We start from the raw sequence: 23,847 nt of genomic DNA on the forward strand, positions 1-23,847 counted from the left end.
GTGTTGCACAAACTTCATACATTCAGGGCCAGGTTTTCAAAGGTGTGTTAATGGCATTCTTTAAAGGGAGGACAATCACATGTGTCACATTCATGAGTAGAAAAGTGTGACATTGATATTTCCGTTACTTTTCCGTTCAGTTTTGATGTTTATGTGGTGTCTGTGTGTGTGGTACCTATGCTTTTGTAGTACAGTGTGTAGCTGAGGTTCCCATTAGGTCGAGGAGGGGCTGTCCAGCGGGCTCTGATTGATCGGGAGCTCTGATTGGTCAGTTCCAGCAGTATTGGGCCTTCTGGGGCGATCTCTAACGTACGAACCTCCACCTGATTTAGAGAACACAAGAAAGGCCACACAAGATAGATAGTGGATCCACAGAGGAACAGACGTGGAGCACGTTCACATCCAAACTATAATCAGTATTTTACTCTCTCTTTTCACACTCATCCATCCAAGTGAAATGATAAAACATAATAAAATCCTCCACTTGATGGGGTCAATGCATCACTGAGTGAATTACTTGTGTTGTGAAAGTATATTATTTCAACCGATTTGAAATGAAAACACTACACATTTGTCCAGCATTATATTTGCATCTGCTTTTCTTTACTCATTTATCCTTTTATTCTCTCTCTCTCTCTCTCTCTCTCTCCCTTCTGCCACATTCCTCTCATCTTTTCCCTCAATCCTCTAATTGCTCTCTTTCTTTCTTTCCACCATCTCTTCTTCGGTCTCATTTCCTCCTGTTATATTCTCCTCCGCTGCCCTTCACATCCCCACTTTCCACCTCATCTCTCCGCTTTGCTCTGACCATTTACTCCGTCCTCATCCTTTCACTTTTATCCCTAAACTCCCTCCCTCTCTGACTCCTTTCTTCTTTTCCCCACCCATCCTGCCATCTCTCCCTCTTCATCCTGCTCCCCCCCCCCCCATCCACCTCCACACCTCTCTCTCATCCTATTCTGCTGCGTCAGCCGATCCTGCGGCGTTGGACTACATATGGCGTCTGTATTGGAAAAATGCCCCAAAATATGGCCTGTCGTCAGAGACGGCGTTGAGCATGGAGTGGCATTTCCTACCAAATGTCACTGTCGTCACACCAACCCTCATTATTGAGCCGAGAGAATCGATCACCTTTATGATGCCCGGTGACACACACACACACACACACACATACACACAAACACACACATATGCACACGCACATGCACAACACAAATACACTTTGTAAATGTTTTTTGAGCAGGCACTCACACACGCGTACCTGTTTTTGTACCTGACAAAGCATCTTGCAGTTCATTTTATTAATTAATCATAGATTACTGGATTCAGTAATGAGCAATTCACTGACCATTGGTCCTTTGCCGCAGCCCTGAGCCGTACAGGCCTGCAGCCTGAGCAAGTGTCGGCTCCATGGAGAGAGACCCTCCACCACGAACAGCCTCTGAGAGGAACTGGAGTTTAAAACGAGAACTCCATCCAGCCAGACTCCGTAGCTGGTTATAATGCCTGTCAAAAGAAATTTGTAATAATTACATGCATGTGATACAGAATAAAAATAAAAGGATAAGGCCAAACTGTTAATGCACATTAAGCCAGATGTCTTAGCTGAGCTATTAATGACAGGAGCTTACCTAAGTGACTGTAAGCAGGTTTTAGTGTTTATTGCTTTAAATTAAGTTTATTAAGGTAACTCTGTACTGCATGTAATTATCTTCATGTACACATTACCAATGAGATTAATTTATTACCTTCTTGAAACTAGATCAGTGCACGCTCTAAACTCATCTCTTAGGAAAGGCCTGTTTGTTTGGCCTGCAGTGATGCAGGTTGCATCGTTTCTTTCTTTATAAAGTGATCTGCAGTAATTGAGTCACGTAAGTAAGGACTAGCTGCTGGACTCAGTCCACAGAACCCTGAAGCTGCTGCTGCATGCACAGCAGAACCCTGATCTAGAGAATCTGTTGTAAATGCGCTATTTTCATGATCAATAACATCTCTTATGTTGATGAGTCCCCGCTGCTTTTACTACAGCGCGCTGTTTGTCGGTTTATTCAAAGTTTACTATTATATTGAACATATCTTATGTCAAAATCACAACAAATTCAACACTGCACTTCCTTGGGCCCTAAACAATACAAATGCCAGGTGTGAAGCCGATAAGATGAACAGTTGTCGAGATATGTGAGCCACAGACAAACATGATGGTGCGATAACATCCTTTTGCTTGTGTTGTTTTCTCAGATATCTACGTGTTATTTTCTGATGATTTGCTCACTCATACATTGACAGACTGTTTCCAGACTTTAGAGAGTGAGCTTTGCTATGTTTGGATGCTGTCTAGGTTGATTACAAAACAAATGTAAACTGACTTTGTGGAACCAGACCTGCCAGTGGATGTGTCCTAGTGTGATCCAATGATGAAAACAGCACCAGAACGCCAAATGTAACCATAATAATTACAAGGATAAAGGCCCTCAGAAGGACAGTCGTACCGTATGTGCACACGCGCACACACAAACTCATCCACACCGATTGGACACTTCACACATGCATACAAATATACACCCATACTACAATGGGAACTCACAAATGTCTACACACGCACACACACAATAATTATATTGCATAGCATCTACCTAGTGAAAAATGAAACAGTACGGTGCCAAATGTGCTTTTCCTTAATAAAAATGCATACAGAGGGCTCAAAAGATCAGTGCTAAGAGCTAAGAGTCTATTCTGCTTTAATCATGTGTGGGTTTTATTATTGCTCAATACAGATATACACACCTATCAGGGAAATGAAGACACAAAAACCCCACTGACGCCAACTACATCTGGGGAAGCTCTTAATGTGGTCAATCACATGCGTGTGAGAGTGTGTGTGTGTGTGTGTGTGCATGCATGTGTGTGTGTGGATGTCTGTATGTGCTTGTGTGTGTGAATAAGCCCATATCAGTATAGGTTGTAATAAAGACAGGTTGGGAAATGAAGCAGCGAATGCATAACAGGCTTATTTCCCCTCTTTGTCTGCGTGTTGCCCCGACCTAATCCCCGAGAGGATTATCCCCCACAAATCCCTGCGGAATTGGGGAGAAGGGGGGCAAGAGAGAGAGAGAGAGAGAGAGAGAGAGGACAAGCGAGAGAGAAAATAACACAGAGTCTCACTCCTGTGGAAACCATCACCATCGACATTGTTGCCGTCCATTTATGAAAAAAAAAAGGCACTGAGCCCTTCTTCCTTTTTAAGCAAAAATTAAAGCTTTTTAAGCGTGAGATAATCGGGTAATCATGATTAAGTGTCTCCCTTGTTATAAATTTCTGTCATCAGATGAGAAAAGCTTTAAGTAATTTATCCAGGCTAATATGCACACACATCACAGGGTTTATGGTGCGAAATGCACTCATGTGGCATTAAGCGTAAAACACACACGATTCACATTACACACACACGCGCATTATGGAATTACACATACTTTAACGAGCATGGCAGTAACATTTGATAATATGTGGTAGTGCATTGCACGTGTGAGGGAAATGGGGTAGGAAATCCTCAGATGGTTTTCATCACTCGATGCAGCATTTGTTTGCATAGTTGTTGATAAGTCATGTTAGTATTTTGTTTATAAAAAACACACAATTCTCTGCAACACATGTTTTAGGTCTTGAATCGTTTAGTTACTTGAAAATGTATTGGCCTCTGTGTGTTTTAGTGTTTTAATGAGACACAAGGAGCATCATCTTATTCCTCGATGTATGTGGAAAGTAACAATACTTCATATTCAGAGTTTTCATATACTTTCATGACAGGAAATGATGCGAGAGAGAGAGAGAGAGATAAACTGGGGACATGAGAGGTCGACACCTCAACTCAGAAGAGTGGTAGGTACTTAAAGATGGAATGGATATTTTTGACAGACTGATTACTGGTGTCTGATTTGTATATTTAAATAAAATATCTTCATTAGTGTTAAAGCAAGCTATTCCACAAAATTCTTGGATGCTCGATTTATTAGTGAAATACATTCAAATAATGGGTGAAACAGATGTTCACTTTGAAACAATTGTGAGGAAGCAAGCAAGCAGTTGCCTTTCACTGTAGAAAATTATATCCTTAAGTTTTTGAAAATGTTTTCTGATATATTTAGAGTGTAGTTTATTCATGCATGGAATTTGACAACTTTATTTCTCTTCATGCTAAAACATCTGCGCACACTAAACAGTTCTACCTTTGTTATAATCTCAACAGATCCAAGTCAACAGCCAGATTCCATATTTACATCTGACATACATGAAATACTCCTCGGCCCAGCCCTGTGCAATGGATTTTAATTGGCTGCAAGTAAATTAGATGAAGATGAGAGGAACAGAGACGACTGAGAGTGAACAGCAGTCACTGAGTCCATGTACTTCCAGCCTGCAGTTCTCTTTTCAGTCAAAAGGGAGCACTTTTCATCCACTTAAAGGAGCCTGGTGAAGCACTGCCCTCTCCTCGCCTCCGTCAGTCCCGCTCTCTGACTGTATGTTCTCTTACCCTGCCGTTGCCTCCTCTCCCTCGGACTCCCTGTTTTATCTTTATCTCTCGCTCCCACATCTGATTTCCCTCATACAAGAGGAAATGCTCTGCTCCTGTGTCATAGTCACATAAAGGGGACCCCCAACCCATGTACAGATCTTCATATCTGTGGGGTCTGACCAGGATACCACTAAATACCACCACCTTGAATTCAATTTTACTGTTTAATATATATATATATATATATATATATATATATATGTGTGTGTGTGTGTATATCAAGCTGTCCTAATTATTACGATATTTGTCAGTGCTTCTCTGCACACTTCTCTTTCACAAGATTCCACTTCATTCCCTCTATCAAAGAAAATCTATTTTTAAAAACATTGTTACATGGATAACCAAAAGCTTTGTGTGAATTTAGCTCTAATTAAAACAATTTTATATGAAACTGATGAATGTAAAATTTGAATCCTTTTGGTTATGTGTCTGTGGGTTCTCTGTAAGTGTTTGTCCTCTCACCATTTGGAGTGTTAGGAGGTGTCCAGCTGACGTTGAGTGCAAACGGGGACAAAGGGGTGACCAGCGGAGCAGCAACATTCTCCGGCGTGCTCTCCTCAGTCTGAGCCTGGCTGGGAGGGCTCAGGGTGCACCCCCCTCCCGTGCAGGCCTGAAACAAACATATTCAAGAATACATGGATGGAGCTGATGATGCAAATCAGAATGATGATGTGCAGGGTTGAGTTGGGAACTTACAGCCACTGTGATGGTGTAGGTTGTCCCAGGTGTCAGGTTGCGAATTGTGTGGTCTTGAAAAAGTTCTGTGCTGTTATAGGCCCGCACAGGTTGTCCGCCATCATGTGACAGGAAGATGGAATAGAACTCCAAAATGCCATTGAGCTGAGAGGGCCGGGACCACCTGGAGAGGGAGAGTGGAATCAGCAGAGATGAAAAATACAACATACTGAACAATTACTAACAGACCATACATTTATTATTTTGTCAAACATTTTTTGTCAGACATCTTTACTGAAAAATTAGGCTGGTGTTGTTTGATCTTTTTAGGAACATTTTCTCTTCTCTTGAAGAGACCAAAACTAAAAATTTGATCACAGCCTGATACACGTGTAGCTCATAACCCTCTAATATTCATTCATGGTACACTAGTGTATTTAAATGTTGGACTGTGAAAATAATTTATGCCAGCTTATATTCCCATATGAATATATGGGAATATAAATATATATCTAATATAACATTAAATGGAAAAGAACTGTGATTTTGAACAAGGGTGGATACTTTTAAAAAACACAAAATATCAAGATGTTATAAGCACTGCTTGGATTTCACAGGTTGCATCAAATTACAGATTTGTTATACAGAACTTTGGTAAAAGTTGGATCTTTTCTGAAATTGTGTGTGTGTGTGTGTGTGTGTGTGTGTGTGTACATGGAAGGTGCATTATATATTTTACAACAACATTATTATAACTCAAGGATCACAATAAGATTGTGAGACAGAAAATAAAATTGTGTCTGTAAGCTTCCTTGGTGGTCGTTGGTAGTCCAATCACTGCAACAGATCACTGTGTTTGTGTATATGTGCGAGTGTGTGCACGTGTGTTTGACTTCATCAATGTATTTCCTTTAGATGGAGACACAGTGCTGAGCTAAGGTTTCTTATACAACACACACACACACACACACACACACACACACACACACACACACACACACACACACACACACACACACACACACACACACACACACACACACACACACACAGTTTCCTTTGTAAGATAGAGGTGTCTCCTTTTCTATATTTAGAGCAGGAAGGTCATCCCCAACTGAGAGAGAGAGGTAGAGGAGGACAGGAGACAGTGTTTAAAAATAGATACATGCAGAGTATCATTACAATATGTAACAGAGAGGGCAACAGGGACATTATCTTGGCTGCATATATACTAAACTGTGAAATAAAAGAAAAGAACAAAAAAAAGTCTGTTCTTTAATGCTTAACTATAGTTGTACTGTTGTTTTTCTCTCTTCTAAGGGACAGTAGGAGATGCTAAACATGACTTGATCAAAAAAATGAAAGACATCCTTTGATTAAATGTTTCTGTTGATATTTGATACACTCGAGCTATGAAAAAATGTGTGCAGTCATGAGAACATTTAATTAAAGTTCAGTTCTAAAGTAAATTTCACCCTAACTTTGTAAAATGCAGCCCTGTAAAAGTTGACACTTGACTTTGACTTCATCCAAATTTTCCTGAGCAACACACCACATTAATAATATATAAATAAAACAGCAACAAAACATTCTTATAAATAGTCCCGCAATTCTTACGAATCCCAGGGAGACACACAACCCTCCTGGCGAGGTAGCAGGGGGAGGCCATTTTAAAAAGTGATGGATTCCTTTCTTGTTTCCTCCCATTAAAAAACAGTTTTTGAATGACTGATGAGTGTGTGTTAGCACACAATTAGCCACTGTGGCTAATCTATCACATCTATTATAAGATTTATACGATGTCGATTGGCAGCGTGATGTATGTCCACTTTTGAAAAACTAAATCAAAGGGGAGTTGTAATAATCTGTATCATAATTCACTGCGGTAATGGTTTTAGAATACTTCTGGTTTTGAAAGTGTGATATGAAAATACCGTTATGGCTGATTTCTCACCAGGTTAAATTTAAAACCATGTTCTCAGATGAACTGGTTTGAAATTTTGCACGACAATCAATAAAATAAAATAAACATCTCCTGTCCCATCATTCCTGCTTTACTTTCACTCAAAAGAAAAATCTGCATTGTTGCCATCAAATAATTATTAAAGCTGAATCGGAAATTGAACAAAATTAAAGAAAATTGTGAAATGATTGAGATTGTTGCAGATAGCTCCAACCAATATGTCCCATTAAGATTTGTATATCTGACTGTGCACATGTTTGACATGTTTGTACTTGTACTGTGTACTATTGCAGCTGAGTATGCGTCAGTGCAGTTGTATCAGGTGGTGTGAGGTGAGGGCAGGGAGTAAATCTGCTGATGTTTTGTTCACGTCCTGCAGACGACCACAACCTTTCTCACAGTCTTTCACCCTCACTCAACACAAACACACTCCCTGTCTCACGGTCTTTTGAAAATATTTTTTAACATGTTCTTTCCTGCAAAACACTTTTTAAAAAAAAAGTTGTTCTCTTTGCATCTCTCCGTCTTTCTCAGCTTTCCTCAATATTGACCAAGTGTGATCTCTCAACCTCACTGTGCTAACAAGGCAATACACAGCCTGCCCACACCTGGAAAGAATATACAGTACAGACTGCAGGTATTTGGACAGTTGCACATTGTCTTTTTCAAGCTTGAGTTTCAAGGACATAAAATTGAAAAAGAATAATGCATACTGCATTCATTTTAAGTCGTAGTTTTAATTTGAGTAGGTTAACATCAGTATAGAAAGACGTTTGTGGGAGGAAAGACATGAGGAGTCATATGGTGACCATATGGTGTTGAGAAAATAAAAGAGATAACTGTGGATTTCAGGACATCCAAAAGTTTCTTGTGCTTCTTGGTCCATCAGCTCAACTTTCAATTATTATCTTTTTTGTTATTGCACAAGAGGCCTGATGTTCCACATGTTATGAGGTCGAGCTTAAAATTAATGAACGCACCAGTCAGACATGTGTGGAGCATTGTTAATTACATGTCGTACATTTGTATTTCTTTGTAAATATACGGAACACATTTATGAGAGGATAAAATATTCTAGAATTGATGCCTTTGCTATAAATGAGAAAGAATATGTACTATACTGTGTTTATGTGTAGATACACACTGCTCGTCCAACACAATCAAAGCATCTTAACCACACAAACTCACCCTCACCCTCTCAGACACTGAGTACCTTCAGTTTGCTCCTCCTCCATCCTCTCACTCACCCTCTGTCCATTGTTCAAGTGTGTGTATCTTTCTGTGTCTGTGTGTGTGCATGTGTGTGCATGTGTGTGGCACTGTGCCCTCCTGTGGTGAGTACGACTGAAGTGACAGTCAGGACACTAATGGCTTTTACGCAGATTGACTCCTTCATACACACACACACTGATAGAAAAAAAGTGCAGAGATCCGTCCTCTCGTCTGTCCTCTCCCTCTGCGGGTGAAAGGTCAAGTGCAGGAAAATATTATGCATGGTAAACACAACTGCTGAATGTCACATGTTATCTCTGCCTGTCTCTGTCATTTTGTCCTTTATTCCTGCGCAACATAAACTAAAAACTAGAAAATGCTTAAAGGTATTTAATTTGTTTTAATTTCCTTTTCAGTGATACTTGAAACATTAACTTAGTTTTTCTCATTTATGAGTAAACTCTTATAAATACCACATTGGTGTGTTTGCATCTGTTTTTATGTGCACTTTCAATTTGTGCTTAAACTAGACTTACTGGTTGTACCGCCCTCCACCAACCAGTCAGATTGTACTTTACATCCATGACTTTGAAAGGATTAAATAAAAGGAATTAGGTGCATTTTATCACATAAATCATATGAAGTTTTAACCTATGGCCAAAAACATGTTTTGTGAGGTCACAGTGACCTTGACCATTGACCACCATGAGTTCATCCTTAAGTCAAAACGAACATGAAAAATTTAAAGAACTCTCGTTCGTAAGATATTTGCGTTCACAACAGTGGGGCGGATGGATGAACAACCAGAACAAGTAATGACTCCGGCAACTGAGTCTTTTTTTTTAAAGATATATTTTCAGCATTTTGCCTTTGTTGACAGGATAGTAAGCGTGTAATGGGGATGGAGAGCGGAGGAAGCAGCGAAGGACCGGATCAGAACCAAACCCCCTGTAGGGGGGCCCACGCTATCGGATGAGCTACTGGGGGCCCACCGAGTCATTTCTATGCCAACACAGAGGAATAAACATGGAATGGAAATGCCACACTCATGTGACAAAATTTCAACATTGTGCAAAAACCTTTTCATTCCTGGCTGAGGTGAAAAAAACTGGTGCATCAGCAAAATGCAAAAAATTTCAATGGAAATGGACAAAACAAATAAACAGGGACATATAAGTAACTCCACTGAAGAGGAAAAATAGCAGCAGACCAAGACGGATCTGTGTTTAGCAATGAGACGGCATGAATGGATATGTATTGTTTCTCACAGCTTTATAAACCCTACATGTGTGCATATGTGTCCCTGACCACTCTGTATGGACCAGACACAATTACATACTGATGAGTTGCGTGCGAGCGTGTGTATGTGCAGTGCACTTACTCCACCAGAATAGTCCTCGAGTCGAGCAGGGTGAGATTTGGTGCTTGTAGAGGCCCAGGAGGAAGCTGTGAGGTCACCAATGTGACTTGTGAACTGTTGGTGCAGCCCGCTGAAGTGCATGCACTCAGTAGAAAGACATGAGTGGAGAAGACACCAAGACCTGAGACGGAAAACACACATATACACAAAGACGGCGATAAAAATACACATCGATTGTTCAGATTCATATAAAAAAAACAAAAACACTTGAATGATATCACTACCTTACATTTCTTTCACACCTTCTTGTTGTGGGGGAGATTTCCCCCTAACTCGACCCTCACTCCTGAAACCTCTCTCTTTTTTTTTACATGCATACTCCTCCCTTTGCCTTCAGTGCACTTTCTTGTTGGTTGTGTCTCTTGCAGTCACTTGTCACTGTCTGAAAACTATTCTCCATCTGTCCCACTGTAGCAGTCTCACTTCTCTGTAACACGATCTCCTCTTGCACATACTGTATAATTACTACATCCATAATCCTCCCAATCACTGTGAACATCAGACACTCAGCATTATTAACCCAGCATGGATGATATGTGCTCTCACGCCTTCATTAACTTACAAAGACACACACATACGCTGTTGGGCAGTCTGATTTCTAACAGTGTGTGTGTGGGTCTGTAAAATCAAAATGAGTGATAATCTATTCAGCGCATATAAAACGTCATATAGGATGCCTCTCCTGTGTATCTGAATCCATGTACAGCCCTGTATAGTGTGTGTGTATCTATTTGCAGCCTCGTGCAGAATTGTTGTCTCACTGGTGTGACATGTGTTTCATACCTTCTTTAACTCTCTTTAGTGAAAGCAAATTGTCTGTATGCATCTGTGCTAATGTTTAGTGGGCTTTGTTTCTCCGCTGCTTCATTTTCGTCTGCGTGGATGTGTGTGTGTGTGTGTGTGTGTGTGTGTGTGTGTGTGTGTGTGTGTGTGTGTGTGTGTGTGTGTGTGTGTGTGTTTAGCTCTCTTTTTCAAAGTGCAATTCCCTCGGTAAGGACTGAGATGCTCTTTCCTCTTTCAAATGCTAATCCCCCACTCCATTTTGCTTTTCTTAACTCTTCCTCTTCTCTCTACACCGAGGCCCCATCCCTCCAGTCACAGCTATGCTGTACACTGCACACGCACACAAAGAGACACACACACAAAAACGTGCTCCCTCCTTTTTACCAGTGATGTTGTGTTGTCTGTCGTTCCCCCTGTAGACAATTTGGTTGTTGTGATAGAGGAGGTACTCTGTGATTCCTCCGTTGGGCCTATCATTGAAACAAAAAAATTGAGTGAGGGTAATATTATGATGTTATATTTAACCCATAGGATTCTGATGTAAAGCTCTGAGTTGTGTTCATATAGGGCATGGATATTCAGGGTGAAAACATGTGTATGCTAAATAAAGGCAAACACAAAAGTCACTATTATATAACATTATGTTCATTCTATGAATCAGTTGACTAAAATAAATATCCTCACTGCTGTCTTTCATATTCTATTGTAGCAGTAGGTCAGAAAATAAATATAAAATAACATGTTGTTCATTAGTGAAGACTAATAACTAAACATCATGGGTGTAGTAACTTATCAAGTAACTTAGCAAATTACAAAAGACAAATCAACAGCATAACATCCACCAACATGAATATGTTATATATGAGGGGGGGATATGAGCAGGTGAGAATGTGTATTACCTTGCTGGACGGTCCCAGGTCACATAGAGAGCTGAGGGGGATGAGACTGCAGCTGGGGGGGACACAACATCTGGAGCTGCAATCAAAAATATTTGTTTATAAAGAGTCAGCCACAACAAATATAGTAGTTTATACATGTAAATAGAAAAACGTGATACATCATTGCATTAGATCATTATTTCCAACGTTTTGACAATTGAAAATATTGAATGTACTGTAAAAGATGTTCCAAATGTTATGAAAATCTAATTTTAATGAGACGCGGTGTCAGAGATCCACAGAGCTTCAGATTACCGATCAGAACACTGCTGAACATTTGATGATTTCATGCCTCCTTGATTTCCTGAATAAGGGGACAAAATGTGACCGTGCTCAAGGAACGCTGCTGTCGTGTGTTTGAAAAATAGACTTTGGCGAAAGAGAGTTGGAAATAAGTTCTTTCTCCGTTCTTCCTAACATGGTTCAGTGTCTTAACTCCGCGCTCAGGGAGAATCGATACAGTAATCTGTTCTTTTCTTTTACTTCAGATTGATTTTTGCCGTCTCTGCACTGACCCCTGCCGTCACATTATCTTCCCAACAGGGCCAGTTAGTCCAACACAGATTAATGTAGTGACGAACATATGAGGAAAAAATATGTATTTTTTCATCTTCCTCCTCTTACATCTTCCTTTCATGACCTCCCTGATGATAGAAATATAAAATCTGCCTTTCACTCTGTTGCAATGTGCATCTTCATTTTATCATTTTGAGTCCTGCCATATCCAGCCATATTATTTCCTTATCTCCCTTCCCCGATCATATTTATTCCATTCTCACTTATCCCTCATATTTTTGTCTTGCGGCTCCTCGTCTCTCTTCTGAAGAGCTAAAAATCTCCATCACTGAGGAGACAGGATGAGAGTGTCTGAGTGTGTTTAGAAGTGCGTCTGTGTGTCCACATGCAGAAACAGTCATAAATCAGTGCTACGGGTGAGGAATAGAAAAAGACAAAAGTTCTCTTCATAGGTGGAGGAATACATGTATATTAGGGCTGTGTGATATGAAGAATCATATCTTGTGACAATTAAAAAAAATATCAATCGTTTCCTATAATGCTCTGTTAATTTGTTGTGCAGCAAATCACTCTTTATGGCAATATAAATTATTTTAATGGCATTTGGACAATGCTTTGCATACACAGAAATTGGTAATTCTGAACAGGATAACGTATCTGAACACCCAAAACAAAGTGAGGATCTCGTATGGAAAAAAATAGGCCTCATCTCTCTCATGGACATGGTTTAGATCAGTCTGACATGGACCAGAAAACCATACTTCACATTATGCCGCAGGCTGGTCCCCACTACAGTTTCAAACACCACCAATCTCATTTACCACCTACACAAGAGTCACTTCAGACGGTGTGGAGAGAGTCTGCAGAGGAGAGCCACAACAGTACTGTCAAGTGCTCAAAACAAAACCCAAACTCAGACGTTGCAAGAGGCTTTTGGTGGAAGCACACCATATGTAAAAGAATCATGAGGATGGAAGAAGGCACTAGCCGCCGTTACGACTTACATCTGCAGAGACCCCAGTTTACTACAAAAATGTTAAACATAAAGATATGTACAGTTACCTGGATATGAAACGACCTCTTTCAGGATATGATTTTAGTCCCATCACACAGCCCTACTGTTCTCTATACGTGTGTGTTTGTGCTTTACAGTCTTACCTTCCTCTGGGGTGGTGAGGCTCCATCTCAAGCCGTTATCACCGCCACTGTCATGACGAAGACTCTCAGTACAACTGACAGGACTACAGGCACTTATAGTGACGTTGTATCGAGTGGACGGCGTTAGACCTGACAACACACCTGAGGAGGAGATCGTAAACATGTCACAGAGGGATGGAGACGGGGACACAGAAGATGGAAGATACCTACTTGAATTTCTACTTTTTTTAAGATACCCTTGATAACATGTAAAGCTTTTCGTTACCATCCTTTCCAGCCTTACCTTACCTGGCTGATTCCTTTTACTGTTTGCAATGAGTGTTTATTGGACCCTGTTGTTACTTTAGTATGTGTCAAAGTGGGGCCACTTTTAATGCTTTACTTGTTTCTGAGTATCAGTGTTGCTAGGCAAATGTCCTGCGTCTGGCAAACAAAGAGGGTCCATTCTAATTATAAAAGCTTCAGTCGTCCGTGATGTTATTTTGTCCTCGCCGTCTCGGCTCCTTTCTATTATTCCTAAGTCAATCTTTTACGTCCCCTGTCTGTTCCTCCGCCCCCTCCAACTCTCCTCACCCTCTGCGTCCAGTCACCTCTCTCTCTCTCTCTCTCTCGCTGTTACCCATGTCTTTTAATTCAATTAAGGGCCAGGGCCCCACTCCACTGCCATTACACCCTCATTTGCTTCCTGTGTTTTTTAGCCGTTGGTGTAATTCTGCAGTCAGGTGTCGGGGCCATCATAAATTAACGGAGAGCCTTATCACGGCGAGCTTAATGTCTGGCAGAAAGAGCAGGGAGGGAATAGGAGGGGCAGCGAGAGAGACACGAGGAAAGACGGAGACGGAGAGCTCATCTTCATATTTGCCTGGAGACATGGCCGAGTGGATGAGAGGAGGGACGAATAGCAGCAGCGGACGCACACATCATCATGATCATCATAAAAGATGAAGTGAGGAAAGATCGAAAAGTGAGCAACAGAGAGAGAGAGAGAAAGGAGAGATGCCAGGGTATGACATCATCGGGGTAGACCTGAGTGTCTCGTTCCAAATGGAGACAGTCTCCTAAATTTGGGGACTTGCCAAGGAGACATTAACAGGGTTGCCTGGGACAGTGTGTGTGTGTGTTTGGATGAAAGATTGGTGGAAAGTGCGTGAAAAAGTGTAAATGTGTCTTCACTAAGGGCCAACATGCCCTACAGGTCCCACAAGATGGCAGCAGGAAAAAAGCTAAAAGTTAAACAGGACAATGAATGCAAGTTAAATTACGATGTATCACGTGATGTTTGCCTGGCTGTTACTGAGGAGAATCCAGTTCTTTGCTTTTCAGCATCAAGTGACTGAGATTGTATCAGTGAGACTGTACAACATAAGTTTTTATTAGAAATTAGACTATGTTTGTTGTGTGTTTTACCTGTGAAATTTCCATTGGCCAGGTATGTGGTCTTGATGGGTGGTGTGTCTGGCTGGTCACTGTTGTAGGCCTTCAGCTCGTATCTGTCAATCGGCCCTCTGATGTCACCAGTGGGTGGCACCCAGCTCACCTTGGCACTGAAACCATTCAAGCTCTGCACTGTAGTCGGAGGCGGCACAGCACTAGGTACTGGAGCCAGAGAGGAAACATGAATCAATATGAGAGGAGGCTGAAGAGAAGATTATAGTAGATGACGACCACAGACTAAAATATAAATATGGAAGACCCCACTCCACTTCCTCCCACAATCAAGAAGTTAAGCTAAAATATCCCCTGATACAAGAGTGCTTTTGGAGTATCAGTCTGTGCGTTAGTGATCGGGGATGTAACCGCAGTAGCCAGGTCCATCCATACACATGCTCGATCAGTCAGGAGTCAGTGTCAGCTGTCAATCATGACTTTTCACCTCAAATATAGAATTAAAACCAAACCTACTAGGAAAATTAACACTTGAAGACACAATAGCGTTAAACCTAAAATGACAGAAACAGTCTGTAAAAAAAATGTATTGGACATGTACTTTGACTTTTTAGTTTGGACCAAGTTCCAAACATTAACATGGAGGAGGCAGGATTTACGATCTATAATGCAGCCAGCCACCAGGTGGCTATCGAGACATTTTAGCTTCACTTTTGAGAAGCTGCCATGACGTCCATCTTTTTATTACAGATTATGATGAGGACAGCGTGAGAGAGACAGGAGTAGAAGCAGACAAATAAATAAAAACAAACATATAATAATTAAAGCAATATATAATAAAGCAAATACGAGAATCAAAGACATAAGAGCCCAAACCTAAAGAATATCTAAGAGAAAAAGCAAAACAACAGGTTGGGAGCACATGAGGTTAAAGAAAAAGCATCCCCCCCATCTCTCTGTGTTTTAATAGGCCCAGTAAATCATACCTCACCATTAGCATAAATAGTATTTATGAGAGTAGTAACTTTTTCAGCACTGATTTAATACAGCCAGCCATTCATTCTGGGCTATATTTCAAAGCAATCAGCCTCCCTCCTTCTGCATAGCACTCCCCTTCTTTCTCTCTTTGACACCCTCTGTATTTCGTGACGGTCCATCTCCTTCCTCCCCTTCCTCTCTGTCATACTGCCTCGCGTTCTCCATCTCCATCCCTCCATCTTTCTTTAAATCCACCTCAACCATACGCACCCATGACTAGACCCAAAACTACTGGCTGTAAATTCTTAAAATTGTCAAAAAGGGGGGACTTACGGATGGAGATATTTTTGTGTAGCAAATAGCACAGAAGTTGTTGTACAAATTTATGCTCCATTTATCTTTAATCTCGTTAATCTCCCTCGCTCAGCCCACTGTACCTTTTGCTTTCGAGCAGGAATGTCGAGTATATTAAGTCATAAAACAGTACAACATTGAAGAGCTGCTTCACGCTCCATCTCCGGCGACCTTTTTGCTTTTCTTGTCAGTCATTAACTTCCTTTTTTCGTTATAACTTTCTCACCTTCCTTCTCCACTTCAGCTATTGTTACATCTTCCTGATTTTATCTCTCCCTTCATTACCACTTACCTCGCATCTCTCCTCATCCCCTCCCACGTCTTTCCCTCTCTCTCTCCATCCTTCTCTTTCCTGTCAGTCCTTGTCCCCCATCTGCCTATTTTCTCCTCACTTCTTAATGTTTTTTGGACTCTCCCTCCCCAACTCCACTCCTCTCTCTGGTCAAAGCCTGTACTGAGACCTACCAGTGTATCGTTCACTACTAACGAGCAGCTTTATATTACACGAGGGACCACACAGGCCATTCTGGGTTAACAGCTTTTTACTGGGATGCCCTTTATAGAGGCCTTATCAATCTCCCATAGCGTCAGGCACGTGTGATATCACTGGCTTTGGATGAGTCTCACATACTGCACAAGAGAGTCCTGCTCTTACATCCAAAATCTCTGAGGAACACACAGAAACACTGGAGAACTATGTCAACCAGGGAGAATATTTGCCTTTGTTGAATGTGCCAAAATATGTCTGAGCAAATGTTTTCAGTTAAACATGGTAATACCATATAAACATATGTAATGTAATGTATGTAAGTTAATTTATACTTAAGATATATCTAAGTTACGATTAAAATGCTAAACCCAAGACAGATTACACAATTCATCGAATACATTACATGTAAACACACATACACACAACTAGAGTGTGATAATACCAGAGGCTTTGTCACACTTATGTACTTAAGGGTCTTATCATGCTCTCATATTGTTGGACTGTATCAGATGGAGGTTGAATAGAAAGAATGATACTACAGCAGATACTGTATACCACTGGTTCCCAAATGGTGTGCCGGGAGGCAAGTCTAGGTATACCGTGGGATTTTGAGAGAAATGTAAAATATTATTATTGCAATACTACTTTACTACTACTGGGCTCCAGAGTGCAACCATTTAAATCTGTGAAGTACGACTAAAAATGTTCCTTTGTCACACCGGTGCTCCAAACATTTAACTGGCTTGTCTCTGTATATGATCGAGTCGTGTCACTTCCTCATCTCATCTGAAGAGTTTACACTCACACACAGGCCGGCCACGTCCCCCACTCACACACACACTGACACACGAGAAGCAGAGATGAGGTAGAAGAGGAGGTGAACTGGACGATGTATTAATACAGGGTTTCCACTACTGACCAGTGCTGTAAAACGATTAGTTGTGCATTACAGTTATCATGATACATAATGATTAAATACACATTGTTCTGATGCTACAACAGAAACACAAATCAGCTATTGACTTACCTCTGCCTCCGCTGCGTCCTCTCTGCCAAGGTCCTGGTGCCAAACCTCCGGCTGCCAAGGCCACATACCTGTACAAGTACTCTGAAAAGGTGTGTGTGTTTGCACATGGGGGGGGGGTTAGAGGGAAGACACATATTTCTTACAATAAGAGAAGGTATTTGAATCACTGTCAGTAATTAATTGGTGGAGCATAGTGACATCTTTGGTCCACCATCAGTGCCTCCATAAATCTGAAGAAATCAATGAGAAGAGATTGTTCTTGTGTTGCATCTAAACATTTTGGACATGATGTTGTAAGAAGTCAGAATTTTGCCTTAATATAAATGTATAAATATTGTACATACATGAATTGCTCTTTATTAATACAATTCTTTGTGATTCTTTTGTGCTCCTTTACTAAAATATCATTTTGATTAGCTGTTAGAGCATAAATCTGTGTCATGCTCTTTGTATTGTTTGCTTGATGTCTTAAGAAGGTATGTAAGTGAATTGGAGGTCCACGCTTCCTTTTTAGGTGAATGCTGTCTCTGTGTTAGTGTGGTGACTTCTATGTATGCATCCTTACCAGTGAAAGGCTGTACACTATAATCCGTGGCTTGTGTCTTCCTCCCACTGTACACCAACACAGAGTCGTTTCCTCTGCAGTTGTACCAACTTTCAGCTGTGGGGCAGCCATCTAGGTAGACTCTGACAGAATGGCGGGTGGCAGCAAACAGATTAACACTTTGACTCGCAGGAGGGTTTGTTTCATCACTTCGTACTGTAAGACCTCTTATGCAACCTCCGAGGCCTTTAAAAGAGGAGAGGAGGGAAAGAGTGGACGGAGGTGAGCAAAGAGGAGAGAGGGAAAGTGAGAAAAGTGCATCTTTCTCAAAACTTAGTAAAATTGCACATTTTAACATCCTCCTCCACTCAAAAATGAGTAGAGGGGGCTCATTGCTATTTCACTAGATATTTGACCTTCACAGTGACTGGTTTCAAATTCTGCTGAAAGTGGAAAGTTTCTCTGAGCTCAATTCAAATCCTAGGTTAAGGTTTGGACCTGCGTGCATGACATCACAGCTTGGTTGCAAGGGATCTGGAGGAGAATCTTTAAATTCTTTTTAATAAGAACGATGCCCTCCACTCTCGTATTTACACTTTTTATTCTCAGAGGCCGAACTTATTCCCTGGCCTGCTGTAGATAATTAATTAGGCTACAAACACAATCTGCGATACCTATCCTCTTCTTCCACAGAAGAAAATTAGAGACAAATGATTAACCAGCTGCAGAAAACCTTGTCAAAATGTAGCTGCATACTACACCAATCACAGCTAAAGTAGGTGAAACACTTCTCTTGCCATTTTGATAAGGGGGGGTAGGCAATTTCTGTGCAAACACATATCTCACCGTGTTTGTGACTGTGGCTGTCCAGAGCAGGATGTATGAGCTCCACGGGCACGCCCCCCAAGTATAAGGGGGAATCGACTCTCAGCCTCACCGCTCCTCCCACTCCCCTTGTTTCTTCTGCCCAGTCGTTGACCGCAGCAGAGATCACCAAGCCGCGCTTTGCCAATGACAACTGTTTCCAGTCTCCGTCGCAGTAGCTCAGCCCCACCCACATGCTGAGTTCAGTCACATGACCTTCAGAGGCAAGAAGGAAGGACAGCAGGCCGCCCTCCAGCTCCACCTAAAACATAAAGAATACCACAAGGTGATACTGTGTCATGTGTTTTTCAAGATTCCATATTTAAATGCTGATGTGTCAGCATGTGTCTTTGGTCCTCACCAGCATGTAGTCTTCAGTTTGTGTGTTGTATGTAAAGAGCAGAAGTGCATCGAGCTGGTCTGTTCTGAAATCCATAGAAATGTCAAAGTCCTGTCCTCCACTGAAGACATTTCTGTCCAGCTCCAAGTAACCTGAAACATGAAGGACATCATTTTCAACAACATTTTATAACAAGGCTCCGGGATAAAGACTCCTTTAGATATAAATAGTTCTTTAGATATATTGGGGACCATTTCTTTCAAGTAAGATTGAGTCACAATTAAATATGTTTGGCTTGAAATATTTATTATATTTTCTGAGAAGGCCCTTTTAATAAACTATAATGGAGGAAATGTCCACTGGTGACACTGATACTTCACACAGACCAATAACTTTTTGAAATCAACAACATGAAACATCATATCATAACCATCATATCATAACCATCTTATTAATATATGCTACCTTGTCAGTATATTACGGACAGTAAAATATCGCTTCCTGTATCTGAACACAGCTAATTAAAAAAAAGAGAGACAGCACATAACTTTTCTTCCTTTTTTCAATCTTTATACCATTACCTATTGTCATGTGAATGTTTGGAGATCAAAGTGATTCAGTATAAATCTACGAAGTATATAGTAAGGTTATTGTACAATGGCCTTCACAAACAAGGAAGTATATAAAAAAATATCCAGAACCACTTATGTTATGGTACTGCGTTTATAGAACTCTTCTCTAGTTTTAATGACCAGTTCACACATTAATATATCATTATCAACAACAATCGATAGGATCCTACCATGGCCCAGGAAATGGGCTCCATCCACAGTTTGAGCAGGACATCCCTCCCAGTTCTCATACACTGCCTCCTTCTTTGTGACTTTAGCCCAGTCCAGAGACGTCCATTCCTCTGAGATGCCGTCAGTCGTCTTGAAACTCACATCTCTGAGGCAACCAGAGAAACTCTGACGCACCAGCCGGGCATCACCTGGTGAGACGGACCAAAATAAACCACTGTAAAAATTTCACTTTAAAAGGTTTCTCTTCCTGTATCCAAACTTTGAATCATCTGTTGGGACATGGTATTTGTGAACCACAGTTCGGGCCTACATGTGTAGTCAAAAGCCTAAAGCCGAATGTCCTTTTTTCTGGAGAAAACCAGAGCCTCCAGAACTCCGTCTCCCAGGGTGCCTCAACGTCACACAGAGGTGTGAAAACCGACCGGAGACACAAGTGTCAACCACTATTGGTCACTCTGGGCCACATGACCTATGAGGTCACCAAGCCAATATAAGGCCAGGTCTCCCTCTCTTAATTCTCTTTCCATGCAACCCCGAGGGGAGAAGCCTGGCTTCTCCAGCTCACATCTTCTCTTTCCACGAATCCTCTCAGAGGAGAAGGGTGGTGGTCCAGCTCACTCTTTCAACTCAAATCACCTTCATGGAGGAGAGTTGCAGCTTCCAGCTCATCTCACCAAGGAAACCTCCTCGCAAGCTCTACCAACCTTCAAGCAGCGACGCGATGTCCTGCTGGAGAACTTCAAACAGCAACTGAGCTGCTCAGCCCAACAGAACCACGAAGGCAGGAGCCACAAACCAGGAAGACGACTTCACAGAACTTCGAACAGCACAGCAACCTTTTTTCCCTTTCCATGGACGGGTAACACAATTGGGCTTAATAATTATACTAGGCTAAGCAAAGACTGTTTATTCGATTCCTTGTGATGTTTATAAGTTTGATTTGTGTTGCAAGTTAATGATAGTTATGCTCTTCAGTCTTTCCTTGCATGCATCTAGTAACTTTCTCTAATTTGGCACACACACAGACACACGCTTATCTCAGCACCTATCTCTCTGACCCCCGCCACATGTCGTAAACATTCCAAAGGGGGGGGCGTTATCTTTGGAGTGGCCAATCGCCATTTTGGAAGTACGCTGACTCACACAGACACACACACACATACTCACATACATATCTTTATTTAGTAAGTACACCGTTAGTAATTTGTGTTTTTATACTTTATTATATTCATAATAAATGTTTTTCTTTCACAAATGTTTTTTCATTAATGTTGCATAAGTGAATTTTGCCAACCTCTACACTGTCCAGAACTCTATATCCTTCAACTTAGCTAACTATCTATATGGTAATTAATTTAATTGTTAATCAGAGTTCCAAATTTGAAGTTAGTACTTTTATGAGACTTAATCAATTAATTGGCTATCTTTTCCCTTCATTTGAAGGGTGGTGCCCCGAGGTAACTTTAATCAATTAAAGTTATTATTTAATATTAATATTTTTAATATTAATATTCAATATTTTATTTTGATAACCAAATTTATTGAATGCCGAAAGGCACACCATTTTATGGTATCACGTTTAATGCATTATTGCACAACACATCATAAAGATGACCTAGGGTTACTTAGTGTCAGAGTTATTCTTATATAATATAAGAATTACGACAAATATTACGAAAGCCAGGAAGTTGATGTGGTGGTAGTGAGGCTACTCTTATTGATCTTAAGAAAACTGGAATTACCACCCTGCGGCTGTACATCTCCAGCATCCAGTGCAGCTTCTGCCTTGCGACATTTCTTTGCCAGAACTTGGTCACCGTGACCTTTATTGAAGTCTAACTTGATAAATCTTATCAATGGGTCCGAAATTGAAAGAATTCACTACAGTCAGAGTTAATGTATCATGCACAAGAGAATCTAAGTGACCAGGGTTTTGTGAGTCAAAGTGACCTTTGACCTCCAAATTCTAATGAGTTCATCTGTGGGTCCAAGTGAACATTAGTACCAAATTTGAATAAATTCCCTGATGGTTTTCTTCAGATATTGTGTTCATAAGATTGGGACAGACGGACAAACCCAAAACTTGATACCTCCAACCACAGGCTATCCCCAGCAGAGAGGTATAGAAAGAAGGATTACAGATTACCTGCATCCTCTCTTAGCAGTGTAAAGTCTTCAGGCAGTCCTCCAATGAACACCCCTGTGTTCTCGCCAATAATGGTGCTGCCGCTGGAGGCTGATGCACTTCCTGATGATAAGAATGATGGTGTTACACATAGATGTAGAATGAAGGAAGAACAAGAGCAAATATGAAATCAGAGCATTTAGGGAACAAATAAGTGATATTGTTTCTCCCTTTATTCTATTGTAAGAGAAAGAGGGTAGATGGGGACAAGCAAAGAGAGACAAAGCAGAAGAGAAAGACTGAACGAGAGGTTTACACTCATGCATTTCCTATCCTGGTTTTCCCAGAAAGAAAGAAAATATATCAAAGACATATTAAAGAATAACTGAAAAACATAAATCACTCTGTGTGAAACAGTGTTTTTCTCACCAGACATAGAACAGGATTAACCTGCTAATACCTCCATGCAGAGCTGGGGGATTTACATACATACAGTAGAAACATACATGCACACATACACTTGTCAGTCTCACACCAAGCACGTGCACATCCGCGCACGTACAGACGAACATAACTACACTTGTATTTACACCTAACACCCACACACAGATCTCATGCACACAGTGGTCAGTAGGAATATGAGAAGCGTTACCTCTGTATTGATTGTTCACAACGATTGTTCCCACGGCCCCTCGCCTTGTTGCTATGATGCTGTGCCACTGTCCATCATCGTAGCGTCGCCCTCCATCACCCTGTACACTCACAGCCACCGCTGAGCCCTAAACACACCAACACATGCACACAAACCCACAGTATGGACAAGAATGTAAACACATACACATGGATGGTGTTGGGAAGCCAACAAAAGTCTTGGCACCTGAGAAAAGTCGAGCACCAGTGCGTTTTACAGTAATCTGGCTCAAAGGTGGCCACTTCTCAAATAACAGTGTAATGTTTAGGTCTCTGTTGTGCGAACATAGTTAGACATGTCGGAAATTAACACACATCATACACACACCACCCTGAAAAAGGACATGAACATATAGTCATCAATGTGTTGTTACAGGGCTTTTTGCTTCCTATTAAAGATGACATCATTGCTGTAATCAGCTCTTAGCAAATAGGCAAAGAGTAATGTAGTAAAAAAATGTACATGCACTCACAGAAACACACTGACTGTCCATCCACACACACACACATTGTGATGAAGATTTAACGATGAGATCAATAAATGTATGAATGCCAGAGTATATCAGCCTCTGACATATTTACAGTCTTTGTTAGACAGCTCTACTTAACAAGACAACAGAAGAGGAGTTTCACCACCGCTTTCTCTCTGTCTCTTTAACACACCCGTTTGAATCCATAGCCTGGGAGGAACTGGCATAGGAAGTTACTAACTCCATGTGCCCTTGAGCAAGGCATTTAGAGCATACTAGCTCAAGTGGTAAAGACTGGTGGTTTTACTGAGAAGCACCATCCGAGGAAAATTTGTCTAGAAACACACACACACACACACACACACACACACACACACACACACACACACACACACACACACACACACACACACACACACACACACACACACACACACACACACACACACACACACAAAAACACTGTTGTGTGTGCTTTAGCCAAAGACTGAATATATAAATATGGAAACACATCTTCACTTCCTCTCTCTATCCAGGA

At 41.1% G+C, this 23,847-nt stretch overlaps 1 protein-coding gene across 2 annotated transcripts in view; it reads right to left on the reverse strand.

Moving 5' to 3' along the window:
* Positions 1-23,847, reverse strand: part of ush2a (Usher syndrome 2A (autosomal recessive, mild)) — a 198,975-nt gene that overhangs the window by 99,032 nt on the left and 76,096 nt on the right. For both annotated transcript variants that reach the window (XM_034581476.1, XM_034581477.1), the window contains exons 31-46: positions 22,802-22,928; positions 22,171-22,272; positions 20,024-20,212; positions 19,243-19,373; positions 18,864-19,143; positions 18,039-18,263; positions 17,474-17,554; positions 14,646-14,834; positions 13,239-13,379; positions 11,526-11,601; positions 11,011-11,096; positions 9,805-9,964; positions 5,270-5,432; positions 5,036-5,183; positions 1,349-1,506; positions 176-323 (exon numbers count right to left, since the gene is read on the reverse strand). In XM_034581476.1, coding sequence (XP_034437367.1) covers positions 176-323; positions 1,349-1,506; positions 5,036-5,183; positions 5,270-5,432; positions 9,805-9,964; positions 11,011-11,096; positions 11,526-11,601; positions 13,239-13,379; positions 14,646-14,834; positions 17,474-17,554; positions 18,039-18,263; positions 18,864-19,143; positions 19,243-19,373; positions 20,024-20,212; positions 22,171-22,272; positions 22,802-22,928 — 2,404 coding nt within the window. The remainder of the gene's footprint in view (positions 1-175; positions 324-1,348; positions 1,507-5,035; positions 5,184-5,269; positions 5,433-9,804; positions 9,965-11,010; positions 11,097-11,525; positions 11,602-13,238; positions 13,380-14,645; positions 14,835-17,473; positions 17,555-18,038; positions 18,264-18,863; positions 19,144-19,242; positions 19,374-20,023; positions 20,213-22,170; positions 22,273-22,801; positions 22,929-23,847) is intronic.

Source organism: Hippoglossus hippoglossus, chromosome 3 (assembly GCF_009819705.1).
Source record: "Hippoglossus hippoglossus isolate fHipHip1 chromosome 3, fHipHip1.pri, whole genome shotgun sequence".
In the NCBI taxonomy this organism is placed as follows: Eukaryota; Metazoa; Chordata; class Actinopteri; order Pleuronectiformes; family Pleuronectidae; genus Hippoglossus; species Hippoglossus hippoglossus.